The sequence below is a fragment of the Sus scrofa genome, chromosome 13 (assembly GCF_000003025.6).
Source record: "Sus scrofa isolate TJ Tabasco breed Duroc chromosome 13, Sscrofa11.1, whole genome shotgun sequence".
NCBI classification, from domain to species: domain Eukaryota; kingdom Metazoa; phylum Chordata; class Mammalia; order Artiodactyla; family Suidae; genus Sus; species Sus scrofa.
In genome coordinates, this window is record NC_010455.5 from 120,783,892 (window position 1) to 120,811,857 (window position 27,966).

At 38.3% G+C, this 27,966-nt stretch overlaps 2 protein-coding genes across 22 annotated transcripts in view; both read left to right on the forward strand.

Moving 5' to 3' along the window:
- The window catches only part of ATP11B (ATPase phospholipid transporting 11B (putative)), a 146,275-nt gene that overhangs the window by 56,259 nt on the left and 62,050 nt on the right, over positions 1-27,966 (forward strand). For 16 of the 21 annotated variants that reach the window (XR_002337765.1, XM_021069876.1, XM_021069867.1 and 13 more), the window contains 7 exons: positions 4,673-4,720; positions 7,309-7,373; positions 11,387-11,468; positions 19,983-20,133; positions 23,720-23,917; positions 26,195-26,419; positions 27,568-27,743. Coding sequence is in view for 20 of the 21 variants with exons in the window: in XM_021069876.1 (XP_020925535.1) it covers positions 4,673-4,720; positions 7,309-7,373; positions 11,387-11,468; positions 19,983-20,133; positions 23,720-23,917; positions 26,195-26,419; positions 27,568-27,743 (945 nt within the window). In the remaining variant the exon portion in view is untranslated. Of the gene's footprint in view, positions 1-4,672; positions 4,721-6,700; positions 6,781-7,308; positions 7,374-11,386; positions 11,469-19,982; positions 20,134-23,719; positions 23,918-26,194; positions 26,420-27,567; positions 27,744-27,966 lie in introns of all 21 variants that reach the window. The other 5 variants (XM_021069870.1, XM_021069877.1, XM_021069882.1 and 2 more) reach the window with 3 other exon arrangements.
- On the forward strand, positions 20,140-23,713 carry LOC100155468 (protein FAM136A). The gene is given in 2 exon segments (XM_013990143.2): positions 20,140-21,437; positions 21,440-23,713. Coding segments are annotated over 2 exon segments (471 nt in total). The 5' UTR covers positions 20,140-21,208; the 3' UTR covers positions 21,682-23,713.

Here is a 27,966-nt window from a genome sequence, read left to right on the forward strand (position 1 = left end):
TGTAAGCTAGATCATGTCATTCCTCTGTTCAAACCCTGCAGTGGCTTTTCTTTCTCACTCCAAGTCAAAATTCTTATCTTTTTAATCATCTATAAGACCTTACTGTTTGCTCCCATTCCCCAGCCTTTTTCCCTTCTGACCTACTTTTTGACTTTTTTCCTTCTTCCCTCACCTTCCACCTATTACCAGCCTCCTATTTTCCCTTGAACATGCCATATCTACTTCCACCTTTTCAATAGTAGTTCTTTGTCTAACTCCTTTAGCACCTTCTAGTCTTTGCTTATATCACCTCCTCAGTGAGGCCTACTTTGACTGTTTATTACTGTGACCTGGTCCTTCTTACCCTCATTTGCTTTTCTTTCTTTTTTTTTTTTTTTTTTTTTTTTTATAGCACATAATACCTTCTGGTATACTGTGTAATTTACTTATTTGTTATGCTTATTGCTTATTATTTCCTTTTCCAACTAAAATGTAAACTTGGGAACAGGCATGGAGTCGTGGCTCAGTGGAAACAAATCTGACTAGTATCCATGAGAATGCAGGTTCAGTCCCTGGACTTGCTCAGTGGATTAAGTATCCGGCATTGCTATGAGCTGTCGTGTAGGTTGCAGATACGGCTCAGATCTGGCATTGCTGTGGTTGTGGCGTAGGCCGGCCACTGAAGCTCTGATTCAACCCCTAGCCTGGGAACTTCCATATGCTGCAGGTACAGCTCTTAAAAAGACAAAAACAAAATAAAACAAAACAAAGAGAACAGGCATCTTTGTGTGTTTTGTTCACTGATGTATCCCAAACACCTAGAATTGGCATATGAGACTGTACTACATGTTTGTTGGCAGTTGAAAATAATAAATTTTTGGAGTTTCTGTCATGACTCAGTAGTTAAGGAACCTGACTAGTATCCATGAGGATGCAGGTTCAATCCCTGGCCTTGCTCAATGGGTTAAGGGTCCAGCATTGCCATGAGCTATGGTGTAGGTCACAGACATGGCTTCTTCTGGTGTTGCTGTGGCTGTGGTATAGGCTGGCAGCTGCAGCTCCAATTCGACCCCTAGCCTAGGAACCTCCATATGCTGCGGGTACAGCCCTAAAAAGACAAAAGACAAAAGGAAAAAAAAAAAAAGAAAGAAAATAATGAATGTCTTTATATACTTAACTTTATGTACTTAACATTTCCCTTTTATTAAATTCTCTGTGATATATGCAAGAAAGATTTGTGTGTATTATAGTTCATTTAGCTCTTGAACTACAGTGCCTAGAACAGTATCATGCACATGGTAGACACTCAATAAAAATGTTGAATGAGTATATCCATGATAGAGTTCTAAATTATTACTTAATCAAAGGATATGAGAACATTTATTCAGCAGATATTGGGTGTGTCCAATAACTAAGGCACTGGGACCACAACAGTAAAGAATGATAGCTCCTGACTTCTAGAGTGTATAGTCTCGTACTAGATTATTCCCTAAGAACAGACAGAGCGGCAAAAGTAGAATTATTAAATTAAAATCCAATCACGTTTGGCCTTTAATAAACATAAATACATTACAGAAGCATTGGATTTTTATTGCAGTGGACAGAGTATAAGTTTATCAGTCTTTTTATTATTTGTTTTATTAGTATTAAGTATTTTTGCTAATTTTATTTTATAATAGTTTTATAGCTTTAAAACTAGTTTTATAATAATTTTATAGCTTTAAAACTAGTATTAATTAATTTTCCTTAGAAAAGCTGCACATTTTCTGTGTTTATTTTTCTACTTTGAAAACTTGTCAGTTCCATCCCAATTACCTGTTAGTTAATTGGGGTTGCATTATTTCTTTTTAAAGAACTTGAATAGCTTATTGAGGAGAGGCTAGAGTATGATAAGAAATTATCTCTGCCAAACCACTGAAAGAAATAGAAACCAGGAGAGTATTCTGTTTAGGAATAGCCTCTAGCCATTGCCTATTTCATAGTTTTCTCTTTCCTTGGCTCATTTACTCTTTTTGTTCTTTCTTTTTCTTCTTTCCACCGACTGACTTATTTATTTATTTAGACTGACTCATTACTTCCATTTCTGGGGATTTTTCCCAACAAAATAATGAAATTCTGTCTCTAGGAATTTATCTTAATGAAAATGTGAAAAGGTATATAACCAGGGTTGTTCAAGCTGCATTGTTTAGACTATCCATCAACAGGAAAAACCTAAACTTCTATTTAGTGTGAATTACTTACATAAATTACACAGTAACCCCAAAATGTAATGCTAAGTGTGGCCATTAAAAATAATGATGTAGGGAGTTCCCGTCGTGGCGCAGCGGAAACGAATCCGACTAGGAACCATGAGGTTGAGGGTTCGATCCCTGGCCTTTCTTAGTGGGTTAAGGATCCCGCATTGCTGTGGCTGTGGTGTAGGCCGGCAGCTACAGCTCTAATTAGATCCCTAGCCTTGGAACCTCCATATGCCACAGGTGTGGCCCTCAAAAAGACAAAAATAATAATAATAATAATAACAATAATATGGGGAGTTTCCATCATGGCACAGTGGAAACAATCCAACTAGGAACCATGAGGTTGTGGGTTTGATCCCTGGCCTCAGTGGGTTAAGGATCTGGCATTGCCATGAGCTGTGCAGCCCTAAAAAGCAAAAAAAATAATGATGTAGAAACTATTTTTTTTCTATTTTGACATGTTAAGTGGTAGTGGGAGGTAGGGTGATGTTACCAACAGTGTTTATGATATCACATTTTTTTGCTTTTAATATATATACATAGTTATCATATGTGCATGGAAAAAAAGCCTGTCAAAATATATTAACAGTGTTTTATTTGAGTAGTGGGATTGCTAATGATTGTTATTTCCCTTTTGATGCCCCTCTTTTTTATTTTTTGTTTTTTTTAGGGCTGCCCCTGCGACATATGGGGGTTCCCAGGCTAAGGCTCGAATCGGAGCTGTAGCTGCTGGCCTATGCCACAGCCACAGCAACGCCAGATCCGAGCCTCATCTTTGACCTACATCACATCTCACAGCAACACTGGATCCTTAACCCACTGAGCAAGGCCAGGGATAGAACCTGTGTCCTCATGGATGCTAGTAAGATTCATTTCCACTGAGCCGCAATGGGAACTCCTTGATGCCTTTTTACATTACCTTAATCATTTTATAAAATGTGTGTATTTGGGGGAGTTCCCGTCATGGTGCAGTGGTTAATGAATCCGACTAGGAACCATGGGGTTGCGGGTTCGATCCCTGCCCTTTCTCAGTGGGTTGACGATCTGGTGTTGCCGTGAACTGTGGTGTAGGTTGCGGATGCGGCTTGGATCCTGCGTTGCTGTGGCTCTGACGCAGGCTGGCAGCTGCAGCTCCGATTAGACCCCTAGCCTGGGAACCTCCATATGCCGCGGAAGCGGCCCAAGAAATGGCAAAAAGACCAAAAAAAAAAAGTGTGTATTTGGGTATATGTGATCTTCATAATCAGGAAAGAATTCTCTTTCTACTTTGAAACCAATCAAAAGTGTCTGGTTTGGAGAAAGTGCTAAGGAAAGCGCAAGATGATTTAATCCAGCAGGTTACTGGAATGAACAAATATAAGAAGTGCCTTAGAATCAAGGATAACAGAAAACAAATCTCTTATTGAAATTTGGCTCAGGAAAATGAAGACTGACCACACATTATCTCCAAAAGATGCCTAGGAGTCACCAGCTGAATGGGTTCTTCAAATCTGAATCCAAAGTTGAGGCTCAAACCAAAGCTACATAAAATTCTGTTAAGTGGAGATAATTAAAAAATAGTGCTTGTCTCTGATACAGGAAGCTGAGAGAAATAGAAGTAAGGGATTAGCAAGAAATAATAAAGCCAAAGTCCACGAGAGGTAAAACCTCTGTGACCTAGGAACAGGAGGGAAAACAAGGGACATTTAGAAGGGAATGCTGAATGTTTCTTTGCCTAGTTAAATGATTAACTTGAGGCTCTGTGTAGAATTTGCTTCAATTCAGACTTGACTTCTCACTATTGTAGAAAGTAATTTTATACTTGAGTTGATTCTATGCTCTGAAGCTGTTTTGGTAGTAGAAGTTGGAACTAAAAGGACAATCTCTGAAAATTCATTATGACAGCCAGGCACTTACTGTAAATTTTAGAAAACCAGAAGTTTAAGCAGCTCTGGAGGTCACTAATATTTCTTTGCTTACTACTCTGTCCTTGCCACATTAATTCACACATAGTAGTTGCTGAATGAATATTTTTGGGGTAAATGGAGTGCATGTATGAATGAATAAATGATCGAATGAATGATTCTGGTTACAGGAGTCTAGAAACTGAGATGAACATTGTTGTCTAAATAGTGTATGCATATTTGTGTAGCAGTTATAAATTCTCATCATGACCAACCTAATAATCATGATAATATGTTACATTTACATTGCCATTTTGAAAACATTTCTTCATTCATTTCTTTATTCATGGCTAGAGTAGAAATGTCAAGAATATGAAATTTTTTAAGGCCTAGTGACTGACAAGAATTTACTTTTGTAATTTCTAACTTGAATATTGGACCATTCATATATGCAAAAGATTGGTTTTGTTTCATGGCTAAAAATAGTTCCAGAACTGTCTAAAATTTTCCACCCATTGATGTCATAAATAATGTATCATTAATTTTTTTGTAACATGGTGAATTCTTTGATAGATTCATGGGACGAATGATAATAACTCAACAAATGGAGGAAATTGTAAGGTAAGAATATATTTGCATTAACCAGTTACTTTAAGGGAGAATTACTTTGGGGGAGGGACTAAAATCAAGTTAAAGGGAGGTTAGATAGGTAGGTAGTGTATCATGGGAAAGGATTAATTTTAAAGTATTTAGCAAAACTCCCATCTTTCGCATCATGGCTCAGCATAATGAATTCAGCCTTGCTCGGTAGGTTAAGGATCCAGCATTGCTGTGAGCTGTGGTTTAGGTCACAGATGCAGCTCGGATCCTGCATTGCTGTGGCTGTGGTGTAGGCTTGCAGCTGCAGCTCCGACTGGACCTCAAGTGAGGTACTTCCATTTGCCGAGGGTGCAGCCCTACAAAAAAAATAAATAAGCATTTCATCTTCTAGTAATTTCTAGCAGCAGCAAATGAGATGAGGATGAAGCAAATCTCATGAAATGACATCAAAATAAATTTAGTAAGATTATTTGTATACTTGTATTTCTTTTTCTGATATTAGGTTGTAACATAAAGGGTATGTAGCAGTTCCTATTCAAATCTTTATACATTTAAACCAACTACCATGTAAAATCTAGAATACGAAAAATGTTTTATGTAATGTTTAACAAATATAAATGTTATGGTCTTCTTCAGAATCATTCCTCACAAATTAGAGTATTTGTTGGCCGATCCACAACTTACTCTTCTCTTTGGTTACTTGTTTGGTGGTTTGGTTTGTTTTCCCTCAATATTTAGGTTGATTTCTGGGATTTATATGAAGGGCTTTAGGTCATTTCAAAAATTTGCTAATAGAGTGAAATTATATTGTTACTAATGACCACAATCTTGGAATCAGTCCTTGAACTTCTAATCAAATTAGCATTCCACCCTTTCTTCTAGAGACATGTTCAGTTTGTACTGGCTGCATGAAATAAGTCACTTAACATAAATTGTTGAGAATTTTTAAAAATGAAATTTTTAAGACAAACCACCAAAAATATCATGCATCAGCACAAATTCATACTATTAATACACATTAACACAGGAGCATGTTCAATAAATTCTGTAACAAGATCTTGGTAAGTGTAGGACCTCTGCTGAATAACAATGACAGGGTTTTATTTTGATTTTTGTAGTGATATAGTGGGATGCTTGTGTGGATACATAGTCTGAATTGCATTAAGATACAGTGGCTGGTAAAGGAAAAAAATCAATTATGTTAACTTAGCCCCTAGAGTGTTTTATTTTGTTTTTTTAAAGAGCCATGTTCCATGCTAAAGCAACCAGAGGGAATTGATGAATTATTTTTTAATTCAAAGCTTTCTCATTATATTCCAATTTTATGAGCGCCAAGTTTTTCATTGTTGGAACCAACAGCAATGTGAGCTCAAAGTTTTTCATTGTTGGAACCAACAGCAAGTGAAAATAGAGCTATAACATGACTCCTGAATAATTGATGTTGGACTTTCCATTCCATGTGCTCCAAATATGACTATTTAATAAAACCATGTTTGTTATGTTTGTTAACCATAGCCCAAACACCTGGCCCACCTTGGTTAATGGAATTGATTGATTATTTATTTATTTATCTTTTTAGGGCTGCACCCAGGGCATATGGAGGTTCCCAGGCCAGGGGTCGAATTGGAGCTGTGCCATAGCCACAGCAATGCCAGGTGCAAGCCAAGTCTGTGACCTACACCACAGCTCATGGCAATGCCAGATCCTTAACCCACTGAGCAAGACCAGTGACCAAACCTACTTCCTCATGGATACTAGTCAGATTCATTTCTGCTGAGCCACGACAGGAACTTTTGAATTTTTTTTTTTTTTTTTTAAATAGTGCTTGGGTTTGTAGACCTCGTCAGAACTGGTTCAGATTCTGTTTGATTTGGATAATTGTTGTATGTTTCAGAAAAGCATAAAAAAGGAATATCAACAAAATTAAGGCTTTTTTTTTGCTTACCCCTAACAGAGCCTTATCATTTGTTATCACTAAGAAAATACAATTTTTCTTTTTAGTTATTTCTTCTCATTTTATATCTCCTTTATGGAGAGAAATTCAAACAGAAAGAAGACCTGTGCTCCAAGAAGTATGCAATGCAAGTAGTCAACTTGTCGTGTTAATCTTGCCTAGAGAAAGTACTAACTCACTCACTGTGCTGTTTAATAACCTAGTGTTATTTTAATTGTGCAGAACTCATGCATTTATACACAAATCATACTAAACTTATATTTACATTGCATTTTAATTGTTTTCCCTTTGAAAATTTAATTTTGCTCAAAAATTTAAAATTTCATCTTCTCTGAGACATTAAGTCATTGCTTAGTCTTCAGTTCTGTTGTGTTTTATGTTTAAACTTTTGAAACTGGTGGCTTTGTGAGTTTATCTACAGACATAATCATATTTCTAAGCCGTTGATCTTAAATGACCGAAATGCTAAAGCTGGTATTTGTTGTTATGGTAACTAACATCATAATTGACCTAGACAGCTTTATAGTAGCTGAGATTTTGGTTTTATATGAAAGCATTGTTGTAAGTATAGCTTTAGTGTCTGATAAAGATACCATTTTAAATTTAATTGAATTTTTAATATATTCAGTGCATTTGGTTATTTTTTTTTCCCTAGACCTCTGGGGCCAGAGAGTCTCTTGCTTCGTGGAGCCAGATTAAAAAACACAAAAGAAATTTTTGGTTTGTATATATTGAAAATTTTAGATTATATATAGATTCATGTTGATTCTTTATAGAAGTATTTTTAAAGCACAGCACTTACTGTTTTTTGGTGGTATAATTTATTAGTTAAATATTATCTATGATAATCTTCTTTCAAAGGTTGTGTTATAATTTTGTATTGTATCATTTGTTAATTACTAATTTTGAGCAATAGATTAGACGCTTGCTGATATATTTTCTTTGTGGATACTTGTGAAACTGAATGCCAAGAAGGTTTTTCTGGCATTTCTATTAACAGTGGATGAAACCTATATAACCTGGCACCATGGTGCAGTATAATTCCATTATAATTATCCTTAAATTGGATTAGTAACACCGCTGACTCATTTATTCATCCTTTTTGTTTCCCCCTTTTCTTTTTAGGGCCGCACCTGTGTTCCTGGGCAGGGGGTCGAATCAGAGATGCAGCTGACGGCCTGTGCCACAGCCACAAGGGATCCGAGCCTTATCTGTGACCTTCAGCACTGCTCTTGGCAACACCAGATCCTTAACCCACTGAGTGAGGCCAGGCATTAAACTCGCATCCTCATGGATACTAGCTGGGTTCTTAAACCACTGAGTCACATTGGGAACTTCATCCATCCATTCATCCATTTATTTATTTATTCATTCATTCATTTTTTTTTAGGGCTGCATCCGTGGCATATGGAAGTTCCCAGGCAAGGGGTCCAATAGGAGCTACAGCTGCCAGTCTATAGCACAGCTACAGCAACTCGGGATCCACACCGCATCTGCGACCCACATCACAGCTCACAACAATGCCGGATCCTTAACCCACTGAGCGAGGCCAGGGAACGAACCCAAGTCTTCACAGATACTAGTCGGGTTTGTTACTGCTGAGCCATGATCCAGTTATTTGTTCAACAAATTCTTACCAACCCCTGACTATATACCAGATACAGTTGGAACATACACTGACTGGATCAAAAGGATGAATAAATAGTGTTCTTGCACTGGAGATCTAAATCAATTCACTGTGCTCTGTTTCAGCTCTAGTTAAATTGTGAAGACAGTGGTAGCCTTTAACTGTCAACTAAATCCTCCTCTTTGGGGAATGACCTCTCAACATCCTGGCCAACTTACGTTATTCATTGAATCTGTACAGCTTTTGAGATCCTCTTCCTCATTCTCCTCTTTCCTGTTAACTCTTCTGAATCTTGTCTCAAGATTAGGCTCTCTGATAAAGAAATCCATATTTTTTTTGAAATGGAAAATAGTAAATATGGCAAAAATGTGGAGAAATTGGAACCCTCATAGATTGCTGGTGGGAGTGTACAGTGTTTCAGCTTCTGTGGAAAACAGTTTGGCAATTCCTGAATAAGTTAAACATAGAATTACCATATCACCTAGCAATTCTGCTTCTATCTATTCCCTAAAGAATTGAAAACAAGTGCTCAAACAAAGGCTTGTGTGAGAATGTTCATAGTAGCACTGTTGGTAATAGCCAAAGGGTAGAAACTGGAGTTCCCGTCGTGGCGCAGTGGTTAATGAATCCAACTAGGAACCATGAGGTTGCGGGTTCGGTCGGTCCCTGCCCTTGCTCAGTGGGTTAACGATCCGGCGTTGCCGTGAGCTGTGGTGTAGGTTGCAGACGCAGCTCAGATCCCGCGTTGCTGTGGCTCTGGCGTAGGCCAGTGGCTACAGCTCCGATTCGACCCCTAGCCTGGGAACCTCCATATGCCGCGGGAGCCGCCCAAAGAAATAGCAAAAAGACAAAAAAAAAAAAAAAAAAAAAAAAAGACAAAGGGTAGAAACTGCCTAAATGTTATCAACTAATGAATGCATAAACAAAATTAGGATATCCAAATAATGGAATATTATTCACTCATAAGTAATGAAGTACTGATACATGCTACAACGTGGGTAAACCGTAAAAACATTATGCTGATTAAAAGATGCAAAAGGCTACATATTATATGATTCCTTTATTTGAAATACCCAAAATAGGCAAATTCATAGTGACAGAAAGAGATTAGTGGTTTCTAGGGGGCTTATAAGTAGAGGGGAATGGAGAATGATTGCTTAATTGGTACAGGGTTTTTTGGAGGGTGATGAAAAATTCTCAACTTAAATAGTGAGGGTGGTTGCACAACATTGTGAATGTACTAGATCTGCCACTGAACTGTACACTTTAAAATGAGTGAAATGGTAAACTGTATGTTATAAGTATTTTACCACAATTTTAAAAAGGAAAACCATAGTAATGTTTTGATGGCAAAAGCCAGAGAAAACCTCCAGAGCTTTTCAGCCCTCTCATGTAATGCTGTATTTTAACACATCTCTCTAGCAGTAATATCTTTCACACTCTTGTTCGGTTTTTTGTTTGTTTTTGCTTTTTAGGGCTGCACCTGCAGCACATGCAAGTTCTCAAGCTAGGGGTTGAATTGAAGCTACAGCCACTGGCCTACGCCACACAGCCTTGCAGGATCCTAGCTGCATCTGTGACCTGCACCACAGCTCATGGCAACAATGGATCCTTAACTGAGCAAGGCCAGGGATTGAACCTGCCTGCATCCTCATGGATTCCAGTTAGGTTTGTTAACCGCTGAGCCACGAAGGGAACTACCCATACTCTTAAAATGTTATTTGAATGCCGTTAGACGGATCTGCTGTTGTTTTCCTCAGCACCACCTTTCTCTGTTATCATTCTGGCTGATTTCTCACATTCCTGTAATTTTGGTGCCCTTTGTCATTTGAGTTTTAATCCCTGCTTTTAAGGAATAATTCCAGTAGTGAAAATTCCAACATGATGAATCTTACATTGCTTCTCAAATCATACTATTTAGAGATAGGCTTGAACATTTATTGTTCATCTTTCTTTCTTTTTTTTTTTTTTCTGGTCTTTTTAGGGCTGCCCCTGCAGCATATGGAAGTTCCCGGGCTAGGGGTCAAATCAGAGCTGCAGCTGCCACCATGGCCACAGCCACCGCAATGCCAGATCCAAGCCATGTCTACGACCCACACCACAGCTCACGCCAGATCCTTAACCCATTGAGCAGGGCCAGGTATCGAACCCACATCATCATGGATACTAGTCAGATTAACCTATTGAACCACTGTGTGAACTCCTATCAATCATCTTTCTGTTTCTAGGCATTTTGCTAATTTGTCACACAACTCTCACATTCCCACTTAAAGATGAAGAAATTGAGACTCAGAAAGATTAAATAACTTACTCAAGCTCACAGAACTAATAAGTGGCAGAGCTAGTGTTTAAACTGACAGAGTTCCCTAGTGGCTTAGTGATTAAGGATTTAGGATTGTCACTGCTGTGGCTTGGGTTCAATGCTTGGCCCAGGAATTTCGGCATGCTGAAAATGCAGCCCAAAAAAAGGTATACAAAGGAAACTCTTACTGCAGAGTTTTTTTTAATAAGACATGTCTTACTAATTTCATTCACTCCCCAATTTTAGTCCCATTATTACTGTCATTCTCTCTCATCTGAGACTCATTCATATAGGCATAAATTTTTTTAAAAGCATGTTCCTTGTGTTTACTTCATTTAGTTTTACAGATTTCCATGTTATCCTTCCATTGCTTATCAAATTATGTTTAGACTTCAGATGTGGCATTCAAGGCCTTTCAAGCTCTGACCCCAGTCCAGTTACAAGCTAACAGAAAATGCTTTTCCGTATGTTTATTAACACTGTTTGCTCTATCTATAATGGCCCTCCCTGCCATCTTTATCTTTCCAAATTGTTTTCCTCCATCAATTCCAACTCAAATCATACCTCTTTAATTCAGTTGTAACTCAAGAACAAAACCCACATGTCTTCCTAGCAGGTTGAGTGACTGGAGTTCCCCAAAATTGGACTTAGAAAGGCTTTTAAAAATTCCAGAAAGGCTTAAAGGAAAATTGGATTCTAACAACTTTCAGATGATACATTTTCTTAGATGCTTTCATGCTTGTGAGTACATTCCTTTGTGAAACAAGGTAGAGGATTATTTTAAGACTTGTTGATTTTTTTTAGGTGTTGCTGTATATACTGGAATGGAAACCAAGATGGCATTAAATTACAAAAGTAAATCACAGAAACGGTCTGCAGTAGAAAAGTAAGGAAATTATTTTCACTTATTTATACAAATATGTGTATTCTTGTATATGTATGAGATATGTATATTAAATATATATTTGAAGTCAACAAAAGATAATGTCCTTGAGGATAAGGAGGGTTTTTTTTTTTCTTTTTTCTTTTTTGTCTTTTTAGGGCAGCACCTGTGGCATATGGAGGTTCCCAGGCTAGGGGTCAAATCTCAGAGCTATAGCCACCAGCCTATGCTACAGCAACACAGGATCCAAGCCTTATCCGAGCCTTGTCATTAGCCTTACCGCAGCTAATGACAGTTCCAATCCTTAACCCACTGAGCAAGGCAGGATGGAACCTGTGTCCTCATGAATGCTGGTCAGATTCGTTTCCAGTGAGCCATGACAGTAACTTCTGGTTTTTCATTTTTATTTATTTTTAATTTATAGAAATATAGTTGACATTCAGTATTATGTTGGTTTCAAGTGTAGTCCATAGTGCTTTGACATTTGCATACGTTATGAAATGATTGCAATAAGTCTAATCATTCGGAGTTTCCACTGTGGCTCAGGGTTGAGGACCTGACGCTGTCTCTGTGAGGATGCAGGTTCCATCCTTGGCCTCGCTCAGTGAGTTAAAGATCTGGCATTGCTGCAAACTGTAGTGTATGTTTCAGATGAGGCTTGGAACTGGTGTTGCCGTGGCTGTGGCATAGGCCTCAGCTGTAGCTCCAATTCAACCCCTAGCCTGGTAACTTCCATATGCCCCAAGAGTAGCCATTAAAAGTAAACAAACAGGAGTTCCTGTCGTGGCACAGTGGAAACGAATCCGACTAAGAACCATGAGGTTGCAGGTTTGATCCCTGGCCTCGCTCAGTGGGTTAAGGATCTGGCGTTGCCATGAGCTGTGGTATAGGTCACAGATGCAGCTCAGATCTGGTGTTGCTGTGGTGTAGGTTGGCAGCTGTAGCTCTGATTAGACGCCTAGCCTGGGAACCTCCATATGCCGTGAGTGTGGCCCTAAAAGGACGAAAGACAAAAAAAAAAAAGAAAGAAAACAAAAAACATTAAGTCTCATAATCATCTGTCTCCATATAAAATTATTGAAGTATTGCTCTCTATATTCCTTATGCTGTATATTATATCCTTGTGGCTTTTTTTTTTTTTCATTTTTTAAAGTTTTAATGAAGTATAGTTGATTTGCAATGTTTTGGTAATTTCTTATATATAGCATAGTGATTCAGTTATAGTACACACATCCATTCTTTTCCACATAGACCATCACAGAATACTAGGTAGAGTTCTCTGTGCATACAGCAGGTCCCCATTGGCCAGTCAGTCGTTCCATGTACCACATATAGAATATTGGCATATGCCAATCCCAAACCCCCAATCTATCTTTCCCCCCAATACCTGTCCCCTTTGGTAACCAAAAGTTTGTTTTCAAAGTCTGTGAGTCTGTTTCTGTTCTGCAGATGAGTTCATTTGTATCCATCTTTAGATTCTGTATATAAGTGATATTGTGATATTTTCTTTCTTTCTTTTTTTTTTTTCCCACTGTACAGCAAGGGGGTCAGGTTATCCTTACATGTATACATTACAATTACAGTTTTTCCCCCATGAGTATCTAGACATAGTTCTCAATGCTATTCAGCAGGATCTCCTTGTAAATCTATTCTAAGTTGTGTCTGATAAGCCCAAGCTCCCGATCCCTCCCACTCCCTCCCCCTCCCATCAGGCAGCCACAAGTCTCTTCTCCAAGTCCATGATTTTCTTTTCTGAGGAGATGTTCATTTGTGCTGGATATTAGATTCCAGTTATAAGTGATATCATATGGTATTTGTCTTTGTCTTTCTGGCTCATTTCACTCAGTATGAGAGTCTCTAGTTCCATGTTGCTGCAAATGGCATTATGTCATTCTTTTTTATGGCTGAGTAGTATTCCATTGTGTATATATACCACTTCTTCCGAATCCAATCCTCTGTCGATGGACATTTGGGTTGGTTCCATGTCCTGGCTATTGTGAATAGTGCTGCAATGAACATGCGGGTGCACGTGTCTCTCTTAAGTAGAGTTTTGTCCGGATAGATGCCCAAGAGTGGGATTGTGGGGTCATATGGAAGTTCTATGTATAGATTTCTAAGGTATCTCCAGACTGTTCTCCATAGTGGCTGTACCAGTTTACATTCCCACCAACAGTGCAGGAGGGTTCCCTTTTCTCCACAGCTCCTCCAGCACTTGTTATTTGTGAACTTATTAATGATGGCCATTGTGACTGGTGTGAGGTGGTATCTCATGGTAGTTTTGATTTGCATTTCTCTTATAATCAGCGATGTTGAGCATTTTTTCATGTGTTTGCTGGCCATCTGTATATCTTCTTTGTAGAAATGTCTATTCAGGTCTTTTGCCCATTTTTCCATTGATTGATTGGCTTTTTTGCTGTTGGGTTGTACAAGTTGTTTATATATTCTAGAGATTAAGCCCTTGTCGGGTGCATCATTTGAAACTATTTTCTCCCATTCTATGAGTTGTCTTTTTGTTTTCTTTTGGGTTTCCTTTGCTGTGCAAAAGCTTTTCAGTTTGATGAGGTCCCATGGGTTTATTTTTGCTCTAATTTCTATTGCTTTGGGAGACGGACCTGAGAAAATATTTATGATGTTGATGTCAGAGAGTGTTTTGCCTATGTTTTCTTCTAGGAGTTTGATGGTGTCCTGTCGTATATTTAAGTCTTTCAGCCATTTGGAGTTTATTTTTGTGCATGGTGTGAGGGTGTGTTCTCGTTTCATTGCTTTGCATGCAGCTGTCCAGGTTTCCCAGCAATGCTTGCTGAATAGACTTTCTTTTTCCCATTTTATGTTCTTGCCTCCCTTGTCAAAGATTAATTGACCATAGGTGTCAGGGTTTATTTCCGGGTTCTCTATTCTGTTCCATTGGTCTGTCTGTCTGTTTTGATACCAGTACCACACTGTTTTGATGACTGTGGCTTTGTAGTATTTCTTGAAGTCTGGGAGAGTTATGCCTCCTGCTTGGTTTTTGTTTCTCAGGATTGCTTTGGCGATGCTGGGTCTTTTGTTGTTGCATATAAATGTTTGGATTGTTTGTTCTAGTTCTGTGAAAAATGTCATGGGTAATTTGATAGGGATTGCATGGAATCTGTAGATTGCTTTGGGTAGTATGGCCATTTTTATAATATTGATTTTCCCAATCCAGGAACATGGAATATCTTTCCATTTCTTTACATCTTCTTTGATTTCTTTGATTAAAGTTTTATAGTTCTCGGCATATAGGTCCTTTACCTCCTTGGTCAGATGTATTCCGAGGTATTTGATTTTGTGAGGTACAATTTCAAAAGGTATCGTATTTTTGTATTCCTTTTCTAATGTTTCATTGCTGGTATACAGAAATGCAACTGACTTCTGAATGTTAATCTTATATCCTGCTACTTTGCTGAATTTATTAATCAGTTCAAGGAGTTTTGGGGTTGAGTCCTTAGGGTTTTCTAGGTATAGTATCATGTCATCTGCATACAGTGACAGTTTGATCTCTTCTCTTCCTATATGGATGCCTTTTATTTCTTTTGTTTGTCTAATTGCTGTGGCTAGGACTTCCAAAACTATGTTGAAGAGCAGTGGTGAGAGTGGGCATCCCTGTCTTGTTCCAGATTTGAGTGAGAAGGCTTTCAGTTTTTCCCCATTGAGTATTATATTTGCTGTGGGTTTATCATAAATGGCTTTGATTATATTCAGGAATGTTCCCTCTATACCCAGTTTGGCGAGGGTCTTGATCATGAATGGATGTTGGACTTTGTCAAATGCTTTTTCTGCGTCTATTGAGATGATCATATGATTTTTGACTTTTTTTTTGTTAATGTGGTGTATGATGCTGATTGATTTGCGTATGTTGAACCATCCTTGTGAACCTGGGATGAACCCAACCTGGTCATGGTGTATAATTTTTTTGGTATGTTGTTGGATTTGGTTGGCTAAGATTTTGTTGAGAATTTTTGCATCTGTATGCATCAATGATATTGGGCGATAGTTTTCTTTTTTGGTGGTATCTCTGCCTGGTTTTGGAATGAGGGTGATGGTGGCATCATAGAATGTCTTTGGGAGTATTCCTTCTTCTTCAAGCTTTTGAAAGAGTTTAAGGAGGATGGGCACCAATTCCTCTTTATATGTTTGATAAAATTCACCTGTGAAGCCATCTGGTCCTGGACTTTTATTTGTAGGGAGTGATTTTATGACCTGTTCAATTTCATTTCTAGTGATGGGTCTGTTCAGTTGGTCTGTTTCTACTTGATTCAGTTTTGGCAGGCTGTAAGATTCTAGAAAATTGTCCATTTCTTCCATATTGTCAAACTTGTTGCCGTATAGTTGTTTATAGTTTTCTCTTATGGTTTTTTGTATTTCTGCTGTATCTGTTGTGATTTCTCCTTTTTCATTTATAATTTTGGTTATTTGGGTTCTTTCTCTCCTCTTTTTAGTGAGTCTGGCAGGGGTTTGTCAATTTTGTTCCATGTGATATTTTCTTTCACTGTCTAACTTCCCTTAGTATGATAATCTCTAGCTCCATCTATGTTGCTACAAATGGCATTATATCATTCTTCTTTATGGCTGAGTAATATTCCATTGTATGTACGTACCATATGTTCTTTATCCTCTGTTGATGGACACTTGCATTGCTTCCAGGTCTTGGCTATTGTAGACAGTGCTTCAGTGAACATTGGGGTGCATGTATCTTTTGGAATTATGGTTTTCTCTGGATCGATATCCAGGTGTGGGATTGCTGGATCATATGCTAGTTCTGTTTTTAGTTTTTTGAAGAACATCCATACTGTTTTCCATAGTGGTTTCACCAATTTACATTCCCACCTACAGTGTAAGAGGGTTCCCTTTTCTCCACACCGTCTTCAGCATATATTGTTTGTAGGCTTTTGCATATTGGACATTCTGGCTGGTGTAAGGTGGTACTTCATCATGGATTTGATTTGAATTTCTCTAACTACCAGTGATGTTGAGCATCTTTTCATATATTTTTTGGCCATCTGTACATCTTCTTTTTTTTTTTTTTTTTTGTCTTTTTTTTTGTCTTTTTGCTATTTCTTGGGCCGCTCCTACGGCATGTGGAAGTTCCCAGGCTAGGGTTCTAATTGGAGCTGCAACTGCCAGCCCATGCCGGAGCCACAGCAACGCGGGATCCAAGCTGCGTCTGTGACCCACACCACAGCTCATGGCAATGCCGGATCGTCAACCCACTAAGCAAGGGCAGGGATCGAACCCGCAACCTCATGGTTCCCAGTCGGATTCGCTAACCACTGCGCCACAATGGGAACTCCCATCTGTACATCTTCTTTGGAGAAACATCTATTTAGACCTTCTGCCCTTTTTTTTTTTTTTTTGTCTTTTTTTTTTTTTTCGCTATTTCTGGGGCCGCTCCTGCAGCATATGGAGGTTCCCAGGCTAGGGGTTGAATCGGAGCTGTAGCCGCCGGCCTACGCCAGAGCCACAGCAACGCGGGATCCGAGCCGCATCTGTGACCTACACCACAGCTCACGGCAACGCCGGATCGTTAACCCACTGAGCAAGGGCAGGGACCGAACCCGCAACCTCATGGTTCCTAGTCGGATTCGTTAACCACTGCACCACGACGGGAACTCCTAGACCTTCTGCCCATTTTTTGATTGGCATGTTTGTTTTTTTGATATTGAGGTATCTGAGTTGTTTGTATATTTTGGAGATTTATCCCTTGTCAGTTGCTTCATTTGCAAATATTTTCTCCCATTCTGTAGGCTGTCTTTTCATTTTGTTTATGGTTTCCTTTGCTGTGAAAAAATGTTATAAGTTTAATTAGGTCCCATTTGCTAATTTTTTCTATTTTTATTACTCTAGGTGGTGGATTCAAAAAGATATTGCTTCACTTTATGTCAGAGAGTGTTTGGCCTATGTTTTCCTCTAAGAGTTTTATGGTATCTGGTCTCACATTTAGGTCTTTAATCCATTTTGAGTTTATTTTTTGTGTGTGGTGTTATAGAGTGTTCTAATTTCATTCTTTCACATGAAGCTGTCCAGTTTTCCCTGTACCACTTACTGAAGAGTCTGTCTTTTCTCCATTGTATATTGTTGCCTCGTTTGTCATAGAGTAGTTGACCATAGGTGTGTAGGTTTATTTCTGGGCTTTCTATTTAGTTCCATTGATATATATTTCTGTTTTTGTGCCGGTACCATACCGTTTTGGTAACTGTAGCTTTGTAGTATACTCTGAAGTCAAGGAGCTGATTCCTTCAGCTCCATTTTTCTTTCTCAGGATTGCTTTGGCTATTCAAGGTCTTTTGTGTTTCCATACAAATTTTAAAATTTGGAGTTCCTGTCGTGGCTCAGTGGTTAACAAATCCGACTAGGAACCATGAGGTTGTGGGTTCAATCCCTGGCCTTGCTCAGTGGGTTAAGGATCCGTTATTGCCATGAGCTGTGGTATGGGTCGCAGACATGGCTCGGATCCCGCATTGCTGTTGCTCTGGCATAGGCCAGCGGCTACAGCTCTGATTTGACCCCTAGCCTGAGAACCTCCATATGCCGTGGGAGCGGTCCAAGAAAATGGCAAAAAAGACCAAAAAAATAAAAAATTCTAGTTTTGCAAAAAATGCCATTGGTAATTTAATAGGGATTGCATTGAATCTGTAGATTGCCTTGGATAGTAGATTCATCTTGACAATATTGATTCTTTCATTCTAAGAGCATTGTATATGTTTCCATCTGTTTGTGTCATCTTTGATTTCTTTCATCATATTCTCTCAGAGTATAGGTCTTTTGTGTCTTTAGGTAGGTTTTTTCCTAGTATTTTGTTCTTCTTGATGTGATGATAAGTGGAGTTGTTTCCCTAATTTCCCTTTCTGATATTTCATTGTTATTGTACAGAAATGCATTCAATTTCTGTGTATTAATTTTGTATCCTGCAACTTTATTGAATTTATTGATGAGCTCTAACAATTTTCTTGTAATATCTTTAGTATTTTCTATGTATAGCATCATGTCTTCTACAAACTGTCTTTACTGGTACATCTACTGAATCAGAATACATCTCTTCCAGAAACACCCTTACAGACATAGCCGGAAACAATGTTTTACCAGCTCTCTGAACATCCCTTAGCCTAATCAAGATGACACATAAAGTTAACCATCACAACACTAAATACTAACATTGGAAAAGAAACACCACTGACAGAAACTAAAATTTAAAATAATATCATTTGCAATCCCCCCTAAAAAAAGGGAAAGTACCTAGGTGTATACCTTGCAAAAGTCATATAGAATCTATATGCTGAAGCTTACAAAATGCTGATGAAAGACTTTAAAGATCCAATATAAAGCTTGCCCAAAAGAAGAGAGATTCTTTTTTTTTTTTTTTGTCTTTTTGCTATTTCTTGGGCCGTTCTCACGGCATATGGAGGTTCCCAGGCTAGGGGTCGAATTGGAGCCGCAGCCACCGGCCTACGCCAGAGCCACAGCAACACGGGATCCGAGCCTCGTCTGCAACCTACACTACAGCTCATGGCAACGCCGGATCGTTAACCCACTGAGCAAGGGCAGGGACCGAACCCCCAACCTCATGGTTCCTAGTCGGATTCTTTAACCACTGCGCCATGATGGGAACTCCAAGAAGAGAGGTTCTAAAGTCAGTTTCTGATTTGTATGAATTTGGAAAATTTGCAGAGTGATTTTTGAGCTTTGGTCATCATCTTTTCAAAGGATGTAATCTCTTCCTCACAGATGTCTATTAAACATTAGACAAGTTAATGAATGTGACAGAAGTTTTATAAAATCTTTTTTTTGTTTTGCTTTTTAGGGCTACATTTGTGGCATATGGACGTTCCTAGGCTAAGGGTAGAATCAGAGCTACATACAGATGCCAGCTTATGCCACAGCCACAGCAACACAGGATCTGAGCCATGTCTGCAGCCTTTACCACAGCTCATGGCACACCAGATCCTTAACCCACTATGCAAGGCCAGGGAACAAATCCGCATCCTCATAGTTACTAGTCGGGTTCTTAACCTACTGAGCCACAACAGCAACTTCCTATGAAATCTTACTGGTATACAAATATTGGTAATATTTGCATTTAAGATTAGGTCCTGAGAATGTAGAAGATTTTAGAATAATTACAGCAAAAATGACTGGCCAAAATTGTCATTTACTCTAGGCATTTGTAACAGTAGCTTTTTCTTTTTTTTTTTTACTTCTTTTTTTTTTTCATTTTTTTAAAGTTGTATTGCAGTAGAGTTGATTTACAAAACAGTAGCTAAACTATAGTAAATGTGCTTGTAATCTCTATCATTCTTTTGTTGAATGATAGATTCAACAATGGTTGTGGTAAATAGATTCAATTAAATGGTCGTTTCTTAAAAACAAAGACTATGTCCTTTAAATAGCTATGATAATATCTCATGTATTTAATACCTTATTTGATACCAACATTAATTTCTGAACAAATGAGGATAGTTACACATAATTGATAACGTTTTATATTCTCTTTTTCTCATTCAGATCAATGAATACATTTTTGATAATATATCTAATAATCCTTATTTCTGAAGCCATCATCAGTACTATCTTGAAATATACATGGCAAGCTGAAGAAAAATGGGATGAACCTTGGTATAATCAAAAAACAGAACATCAAAGAAATAGTAGTAAGGTATTTTATAGTGTTCTTGTCTCTTTTGTAGACTTTATTCTTTGGAACAGTTAATGCTTTGGTAGTGACTTCTAATAGGCATGATCACTGTTATCTCTAAAACTGTTACTATTGAAGGATGACAAAAGGACATTACAGGTAAACTAGTCAGTATGTTTGTCCTGGTATTTTTTTTTTTGTATTTTAGGGCATTGACAGTTAAATTTCCTATGGCATGACTTGAATAGTTAAATGAGGTTATAAAAATTTAAATCATCTGTATTGGCATTCCACTTTAGTAGTACAGATTGAATTTTTAAATTCCATTTACTGTATGTGATACCTTAATTAAAGAGTAAGTTGAGGAATCCCCACTGTGGTGCAGTGTGTTAAGAATCCAACTGCAACAGCTCCAGTCACTGTCGAGGCTTGGGTTTGATCCTTGGCACAGTGGGTTAAAGGATCTGGCATTGCTGCAGCTGCGGCATCGCTGCAGCTGCGGCATCGCTTGCAGCTATGGCTTGGATTCAATACATGGCTCAGGAACTTCCTTGTGCTGCAAGTGTGGCCTAAATAAAGAGTGAGTTGATTTATTTTTAGTTCTGTCAGACTAATTCAAGGAGCCTTACCTTCAGTGTACTGATGGTATGAAGTGACATATGTTATATAAAATTTTAAATTGTTTAAATATGGACTATTAAAAGAAGTCAACGTGCAACTTGGGTAAAGTGTCCAGGTTTCACTTTAGGTTAAAGTACAAAATCAGAACAGAAGCTTGGATCTCAAGAGACCACAAAGCAGATAATCACAGAAACATAATTTCAGTATCATTCATAATTAGGTATTTTCTCTTTTACAGAACACATGTTAAAATGTGGAACTGCTGTACCATTGAAATAGGCTATCCTTGTATAATCTCTAATTAAAAGTTTTAGTTTCTAGAAGTTGTAGCCTAGCAATTATTTAAAATTTTTAAGTTATCAAGTGGCGCTGAGTGGGTGGGCCCATGCGCCGGAGTCCCTGTGGGTGCCATTGCGGCAGGGAAGAGCTGGGGGTTGCCATGGCAGAGCTGTAGCAGCTCTAGGTGCAGGAGGCCATGAACTCCATGGTGAAGAATCTGGGGAGAGAGAGCATCCGGAAGATGCAGGGCCGCATGTTCCGGTGCAGCGCTGGCTGCTGTGAGGACACCCAGGCATCCACTCAGCAGGTGCATCAGTGTATTGAGCACTGCCATGCACCTCTGGCTCAAGCCCAGGCCCTGGTCATCAGCGAGTTGGAGAAGGTCCAGGACCACCTGGCCCAGTGCACTTTGCACTGCAACGACAAGCCAAAGATTTAATAGATGCAGGGAGTAAGGAGATCCAGGTGAAGCGGCAGCTGGACACTTATGTGACCAAGTGTGTGGATGACCACATGAACCTCATCCCAACCATGACCAAGAAGATGAAGGAGTCGGCTCCCGTCCATGGGGAAATAGAAGTCTGCTGTTGGCCATTGGGGCTGAGGGCAGGAATCTATTTAAAAACAGGAATGGGGGTTTTGGGTCTTTCAGGCGAAGTTTATGAATGAAATTATGGATGGCAGCAAGTTTAAGACCTCTGTCACTTGCCTCTGGATACGAGTACCTTTGTGTTTCAAACCTAGAAAGTGAAATAGAAAAAAACTGGTGCTAAAATTTGGGTCGGGGATCGCATGGGAGAGTTTTTGAGAGCCTCAGTTTCATATGGCAAGTTCTTATCCTGACAGTGGGGAGCCTCCCTTGTACCAAACCAGAGCCTTCCGAGGTACCAGATTCTCTTAGTACACAGATACTGGCAGGTTTCTCCAACCCACCTGTGATCTAGTGGAGTGTGAGGAGAGGTGTTCCTGTTTGTTGCCGGCCAACCTCCTGTTTACCAGAAGGATCAACACATACCACGCCATTTTCCACAAACTACAATAAAACAAAATCCTCAAGGTCACCAATTTAGGAGGTGAAAGGGGGCTTCCAGGGTTTCGTTTTGCTTGGTTTTCTGTTATATACAAGGATATGAAGTTAACTTAAGACACGGAGTTGGGAGCAGTAGTTTAGATAAGAGCTTTGAAAGGGTCCTCCTTATGAGTATTCATTTCTGGCCATCGAGATTTAGATTTGCCTTGCTTAAAATATTCACACATTTACATCTTTCAGCCTGGAGACCCTGCAAAAATGTGAGAACTGATGTCACACTAGTATGGGAAACAAATCTTCCCTTTCACCGGTAGCCACGATGGGCCCTGAGGCTCTCTGCAGCCAGAGGGACAGAACAATCTTACGGTGACACTCACTCTTGAAGAGGATCTGGATTGTGCTGTATACTAGGACTTAGGAGTGAACAGTGATAGAGAAACTTTTGTCTCCTTAATTAAGAGTTATGAAGTACTAGATTTGGAAAAATCTGGTTTTCATAGAACAGAATGAAAATCTAAACCCAGTATTGCTTATTTTGCCACCTGAACTAACAGGGCTCTATTGAGACAATCCCTTGGCAACATGAAGGTCAAGGGAGGAAAAGTAAGCAACTTAGGGGCCATCTGTTACTCCTTGGAAAAGAGGGACAGCCCGTCATTACCAAATACCACTTTTGTCAGGGCCTTTGTTCTTGCCCCAGTTCTGACACGTTATTGTTTTGATAAGGCCTTGTTGTCCTTTTACCAACTTATTACTTGAAATGATAATATCGCCTACTATCTATTTGCTGTTTCAAGACTGTGATATATTTTCCTAGTGGTTTGGTTTTAAAAATAAATAAGGTTTAATTTTTTCCTCCTTCCCCCCAAAAAATTTTTAAATTATAGTCAGCTTTAGAGTCCCACCATGGCTGGTTTACAATCCAGCTTATCTCTGTAATGTTGCTGGTTCAATCCCCAACCAAGAACAGTGGGTTAAGGATCTGACATTGCTACATTTGTGGTGTAGGTTGCAGATGTGGCTCAGATTCAGTCCCTGGCCCAGAAACATCCATATGCTATGAGAGCAGCCAAAAGAGGGGGGAAAAATTACACTCAATTTTTAGTTGTCTGTGATTTGAAGGGTAGAGGTAGGAAGTATACTCCAGAGGTTCTAATTATAATTTTGCCACAGGTAGTTTCAGTAACACCAAATTTTTGGTGGCTTCTAAAAAGTAACAAATTGAGTGATTTTAATTTAATTTTTTTGTCTTTTACTTTGTAAAAGAAATAACCAAGTAGAACAACCAAAAGAAATGTAATAAAGGAGTTCCCATTGTGGCTCAGTGGTAACGAACCCAGCTAGTACCCATGAGGACGCGGTTCAGTTGCTGACTTCGCTCAGTGAGTTAAGGATCCTGTGTTGCTGTGGCTGTGATAGTAGGCTGGTGGCTACAGCTCCAGTTTGACCCCTAGCCTGGGAACTTCCATATGCCAGGAGTGTGGACCTAAAAAGCAAAAAATAAAATAACCAAAAGGAATATATTAAAAAGACTGTTCAGTTAATGGATTTCAATTCATGAGACTATTCTATTTCAGAATATAATTGATGGTCTGTTTAAATATGAAAGTGATAATTTACTTTAGTAATAGTGGAGAAATTCTCATATATTTTCTTATCAAACATTTTTCCCCCTAGATTCTGAAATTTATTTCAGACTTCCTTGCTTTTTTGGTACTCTACAATTTCATCATTCCAATTTCATTATATGTGACAGTCGAAATGCAGAAATTTCTTGGATCATTTTTTATTGGCTGGGATCTTGATCTCTATCATGAAGAATCAGATCAGAAAGCTCATGTCAATACTTCTGATTTGAATGAAGAACTTGGACAGGTAAAAATGATCCTTTTTTTTTCTAATTTGTTATTTTTATCAAAACAATACGTGTACAAAGACTAATAAAATATTGCAAGGTATATTCCAGAAAACAGACCTATTTTTTTTGCTCTATACCTAATCTGTTGTTTCCCATTTTAAAATCTTAAGCCATTTATTTTATCATTTTACTGTATTTCTGTACAGTATTCTTTCCTGATTTTTAAATGTAAGATATTATTTACTATGGAATATAAAGGTAGAACTTTTCCACTGCTGCTCTCCCACACATACCACTTTGCCTCCTCATGGCCCCTCAATAATGTAAAGTCACACTTTGGAATTTAATAATTATTTATTTACTGACATTATTATGACTGTTTTGGTATTGTTTACTAATTTCTGGTTCTTTATATGTGCCCTATAATATTGTAATTATGTTTTCTTATATATTTTGTTTTTGCTAGAGTTAATTGCTCTGTTTTTTTCATTTGCTTAATTTTTGTATACCACACACAAATCTCTGAATAGTAAACAGCTGTCTGCATATTCAAACACACCAGATAATCTAGGATTTCCTTTCTCTTTCTTGTGCTCTTGCTCACTTTCTCTTTTGAAGCCTGTAAGCTTTCTGCTTCAATTTGGACTTCTGGGCCTACTTCTCAACTGTCGCTTTAGACTTCCTTTTCCATCACCTGGAAATTCCTTTGCCTCCCCCTCTTTTGGATTTCCTGTCTTCTGGATCCCAGGTCCTCCCACCTATGGCTTATTCTCATAGTTTGGTGGAACACATCTTATAACTTCCTGAAAAAGGATGCATAAGAGAGAAATATTTTGACACTTTCCATATCTGAAAATATCTTTGTTTCCTTTTTACATTTAATTAATAATTTAACTGGATAACACATCTCAGGTTGGAAATTATTTTTCCTCAGAATTTGAAAAGCATTTATCCGTTTTCTTTTTCTCTACCTTCTGATATTTCTGTTAGGAAATCCAGTGTCATTCTGATTTCTAGTTCTTTTTTTTTTTTTCTTTTTAGGGCCACATCTGTTGCATATTGAAGTCCCCAGGCTAAGGGTCAATTGGAGCTATAGCTTCCAGCCTACCCCACAGCCACAGAACTGCAGGATCCAAGACACCTCTGTGACCTACACCACAGCTCCCGGCAATCCTGGATTTCTGGCCTACTGAGCGAGGCCTGGGATTGAACCCACTTCCTCTTGGATGCTAGTTGGATTTGTTTCCACTGTGCCACAGTGGGAACTCCTGATTTCCAGTTCTTTATGTGTGAACTATTGTTTTATCTCTGGAAGTGTTAAGTATTTAGCATCTTATCTTTATGCAGTGATTCTAAAATTTTGTGATGATGTATCTTGGTGTGAGTCGTCTTCTTTGGGCAGTGAACTCTGTGAGCCATTTTAGTCTAGAAATTAGTCCTTCAAATCTAGGGATTTTTCTTACATAATTTCTTTGCTAACATGTCTTTTTATGTTTGTGGGATTTTCTTTTTGAAATGTATTAATTTGGTTGTCAGACCATTTATCTGATTCTTTACTTTTTTTTTGACTTTCAGTTTTCATGTCCTTGTTTGTTTATATAATCTGCTTTCTGGGATAATTGGTGAACTTTGTTTTTCTACCTATCTTGATTTCTTTTATTCCTATTAACATTTATATATATATATATATATATATTTTTTTTTTTTTTTTTTTTTTTTTTTGGTCTTTTTGGTCTTTTTGCCATTTCTTGGGGCTGCTGCTGCCGCAGCATATGGGGCTAGGGGTCTAATCAAAACTGTAGCTGCTGGCCTTCACCAGAGCCACAGCAATGTGGGATCTGAGCTGAGGCTGCAACCTCCACCACAGCTCCTTGCAACAACTGGATCCTTAACCCACTGAGTGAGGCCAGGGGTCGAACCTCTGTCCTAATGGATATTAGATTCGTTTCCACTGAGTCACAACAGGAACTCCTCAAAGTTTATTCTTGATTCCTACTATGTAAAAATACTTTATCCAGAAGATAGAAAAGAAGTACTAATGCCACATATCAGTCAATACTATAGATGAACATGAACCTAAAGATGCCACAAACTTCAAAGTATATGTAGATTTTAAATGTTTTGTGTTAATCTCTTTTGTTGGCGTCTTTATTTGCTTGTGCTTGGATTTTAAGACTCTCAATATCATTATATCAGTATTAATAGGTAAATAACTTCAGGAGACAAAGATTTTTGTTTAACATAAGACCCTGAACTCAGAGATTTGTTTTTTTGTTTATTTTTGTTTTCTCTAGGTGGAATATGTGTTTACAGATAAAACTGGTACACTGACAGAAAATGAGATGCAGTTTCGTGAATGTTCAATTAATGGTGTAAAATACCAAGAAATGAATGGTAGACTTGTATCCGAAGGACCAACACCAGACTCTTTAGAAGGAAACTCATCTTATTTTAGTAGTATATCCCATCTTGCAACCAGTTCCTCTTTTAGAACCAGTCCTGAAAATGACACTGAACTGGTAAGCAATTTTTAAATTAATAAATAAGAGTTTCATTTAAAATAGTAACTCTTTGGTAGTTGGTGAGTTGTAGGAGAAAATGTTTAAGTGTTAGTGGAACAGGAATGTCCACTTGAAATGTTTATCCTTTAATTCAGTACTGAGATATATATATGGTCATAAGCCAGCTTAACTTGTCACTTAATATATATCTACTTTAGTTATCTGGTTATTTATTTATTCATTTATTTATTGTCTTTTTTTTAATGGCCACACCCATGGCACATGGAGGTTCCCAGGCCAGGTGTTGAATTAGAACTCTAGTTGCCTGCCTACACCATAGCCACAGCAACATGGGATCCGAACCGCGTCTGCAGCCTGCACCACAGCTCACGGCAACACGAGATCATTAACCCACTGAGCGAGTCCAGGGATGGAACCTTCGTCTTCATGGACACTAGTCAGATTTGTTTTTGCTGAGCCACGATGGGAACTCCAGTTCTCTGGGTGTTTAAATGGGACTACGTTAAGGAACGCTCTTTCTGTCTTGAAGTAAAGAAGGGTTTGCTAAGGAATAGAGCTTAAATTTATTCAGTACCTTTTGATATCTCAATTCTTCCACAAAAGAGTTTTCACCCTTAACTGCAGTTTGGTTATACCTCCTAAAAAGATATTCATATGTTAAAGGGTCATAAAGCAAATGTGATATTTTACTCTTTGGAATTAGAGGCAACCAGGTATTATATATGCAATTCAAAATTATTAACACTCAGGAGTTCCCGTTGTGACACAGCAGAACGAATCTGACTAGTATCCATGAGGATGTGGGTTTGATCCCTGGCTTGCTCAGTGGGTCAGGGAACCAGCGTTGCTGTGAGCCGTGGTGTAGGTTGTGGACGAGGCTCAGATCCCACATTGCTGAGGCTGTGGTGCAGGCCAGCAGCTGTAGCTCCAATTCAATCCCTAGCCTGGCAACTTCCATATGCTATGGGTGCAGCCGTAAAAAAAAAAAAAAAAAAAATATATATATATATATATATAGCACTCTTGTTTTATATCTTAGTTTGTCAAATTATTATTATTGGCAATTTTTAGAATTTTGTGTCTAGTTTCCTAAGTGTTACTTGGTATTGGCATTTTTATTATGGATGTTAATTATGTTTCTACAGATTAAAGAGCATGATCTCTTCTTTAAAGCAGTGAGTCTCTGTCACACTGTGCAGATTAGCAGTGTTCAGACTGACGGCATTGGTGATGGTCCCTGGCAATCCAACTTTGCTTCCTCCCAGTTGGAGTACTATGCATCTTCACCAGATGAAAAGGCTCTAGTGGAAGCTGCTGCAAGGTAGTTCAAGTCTGATTTTCAAATTGTCAGAAAAATACCTTTTAAGTAAATGTGAAAATACTAGAAAATAATTATAAATTCTAAGACAAAATTCATAAATACATTATTTTATGTGGGAATTATTTTAAATGGGAATTTGAGATGTGTCATTAATTTTGTTAAGCTTACATTAAATCATATTTTGAAGAGCTCTCTGAAAGTCTGGTTACTATGAAATATGAAT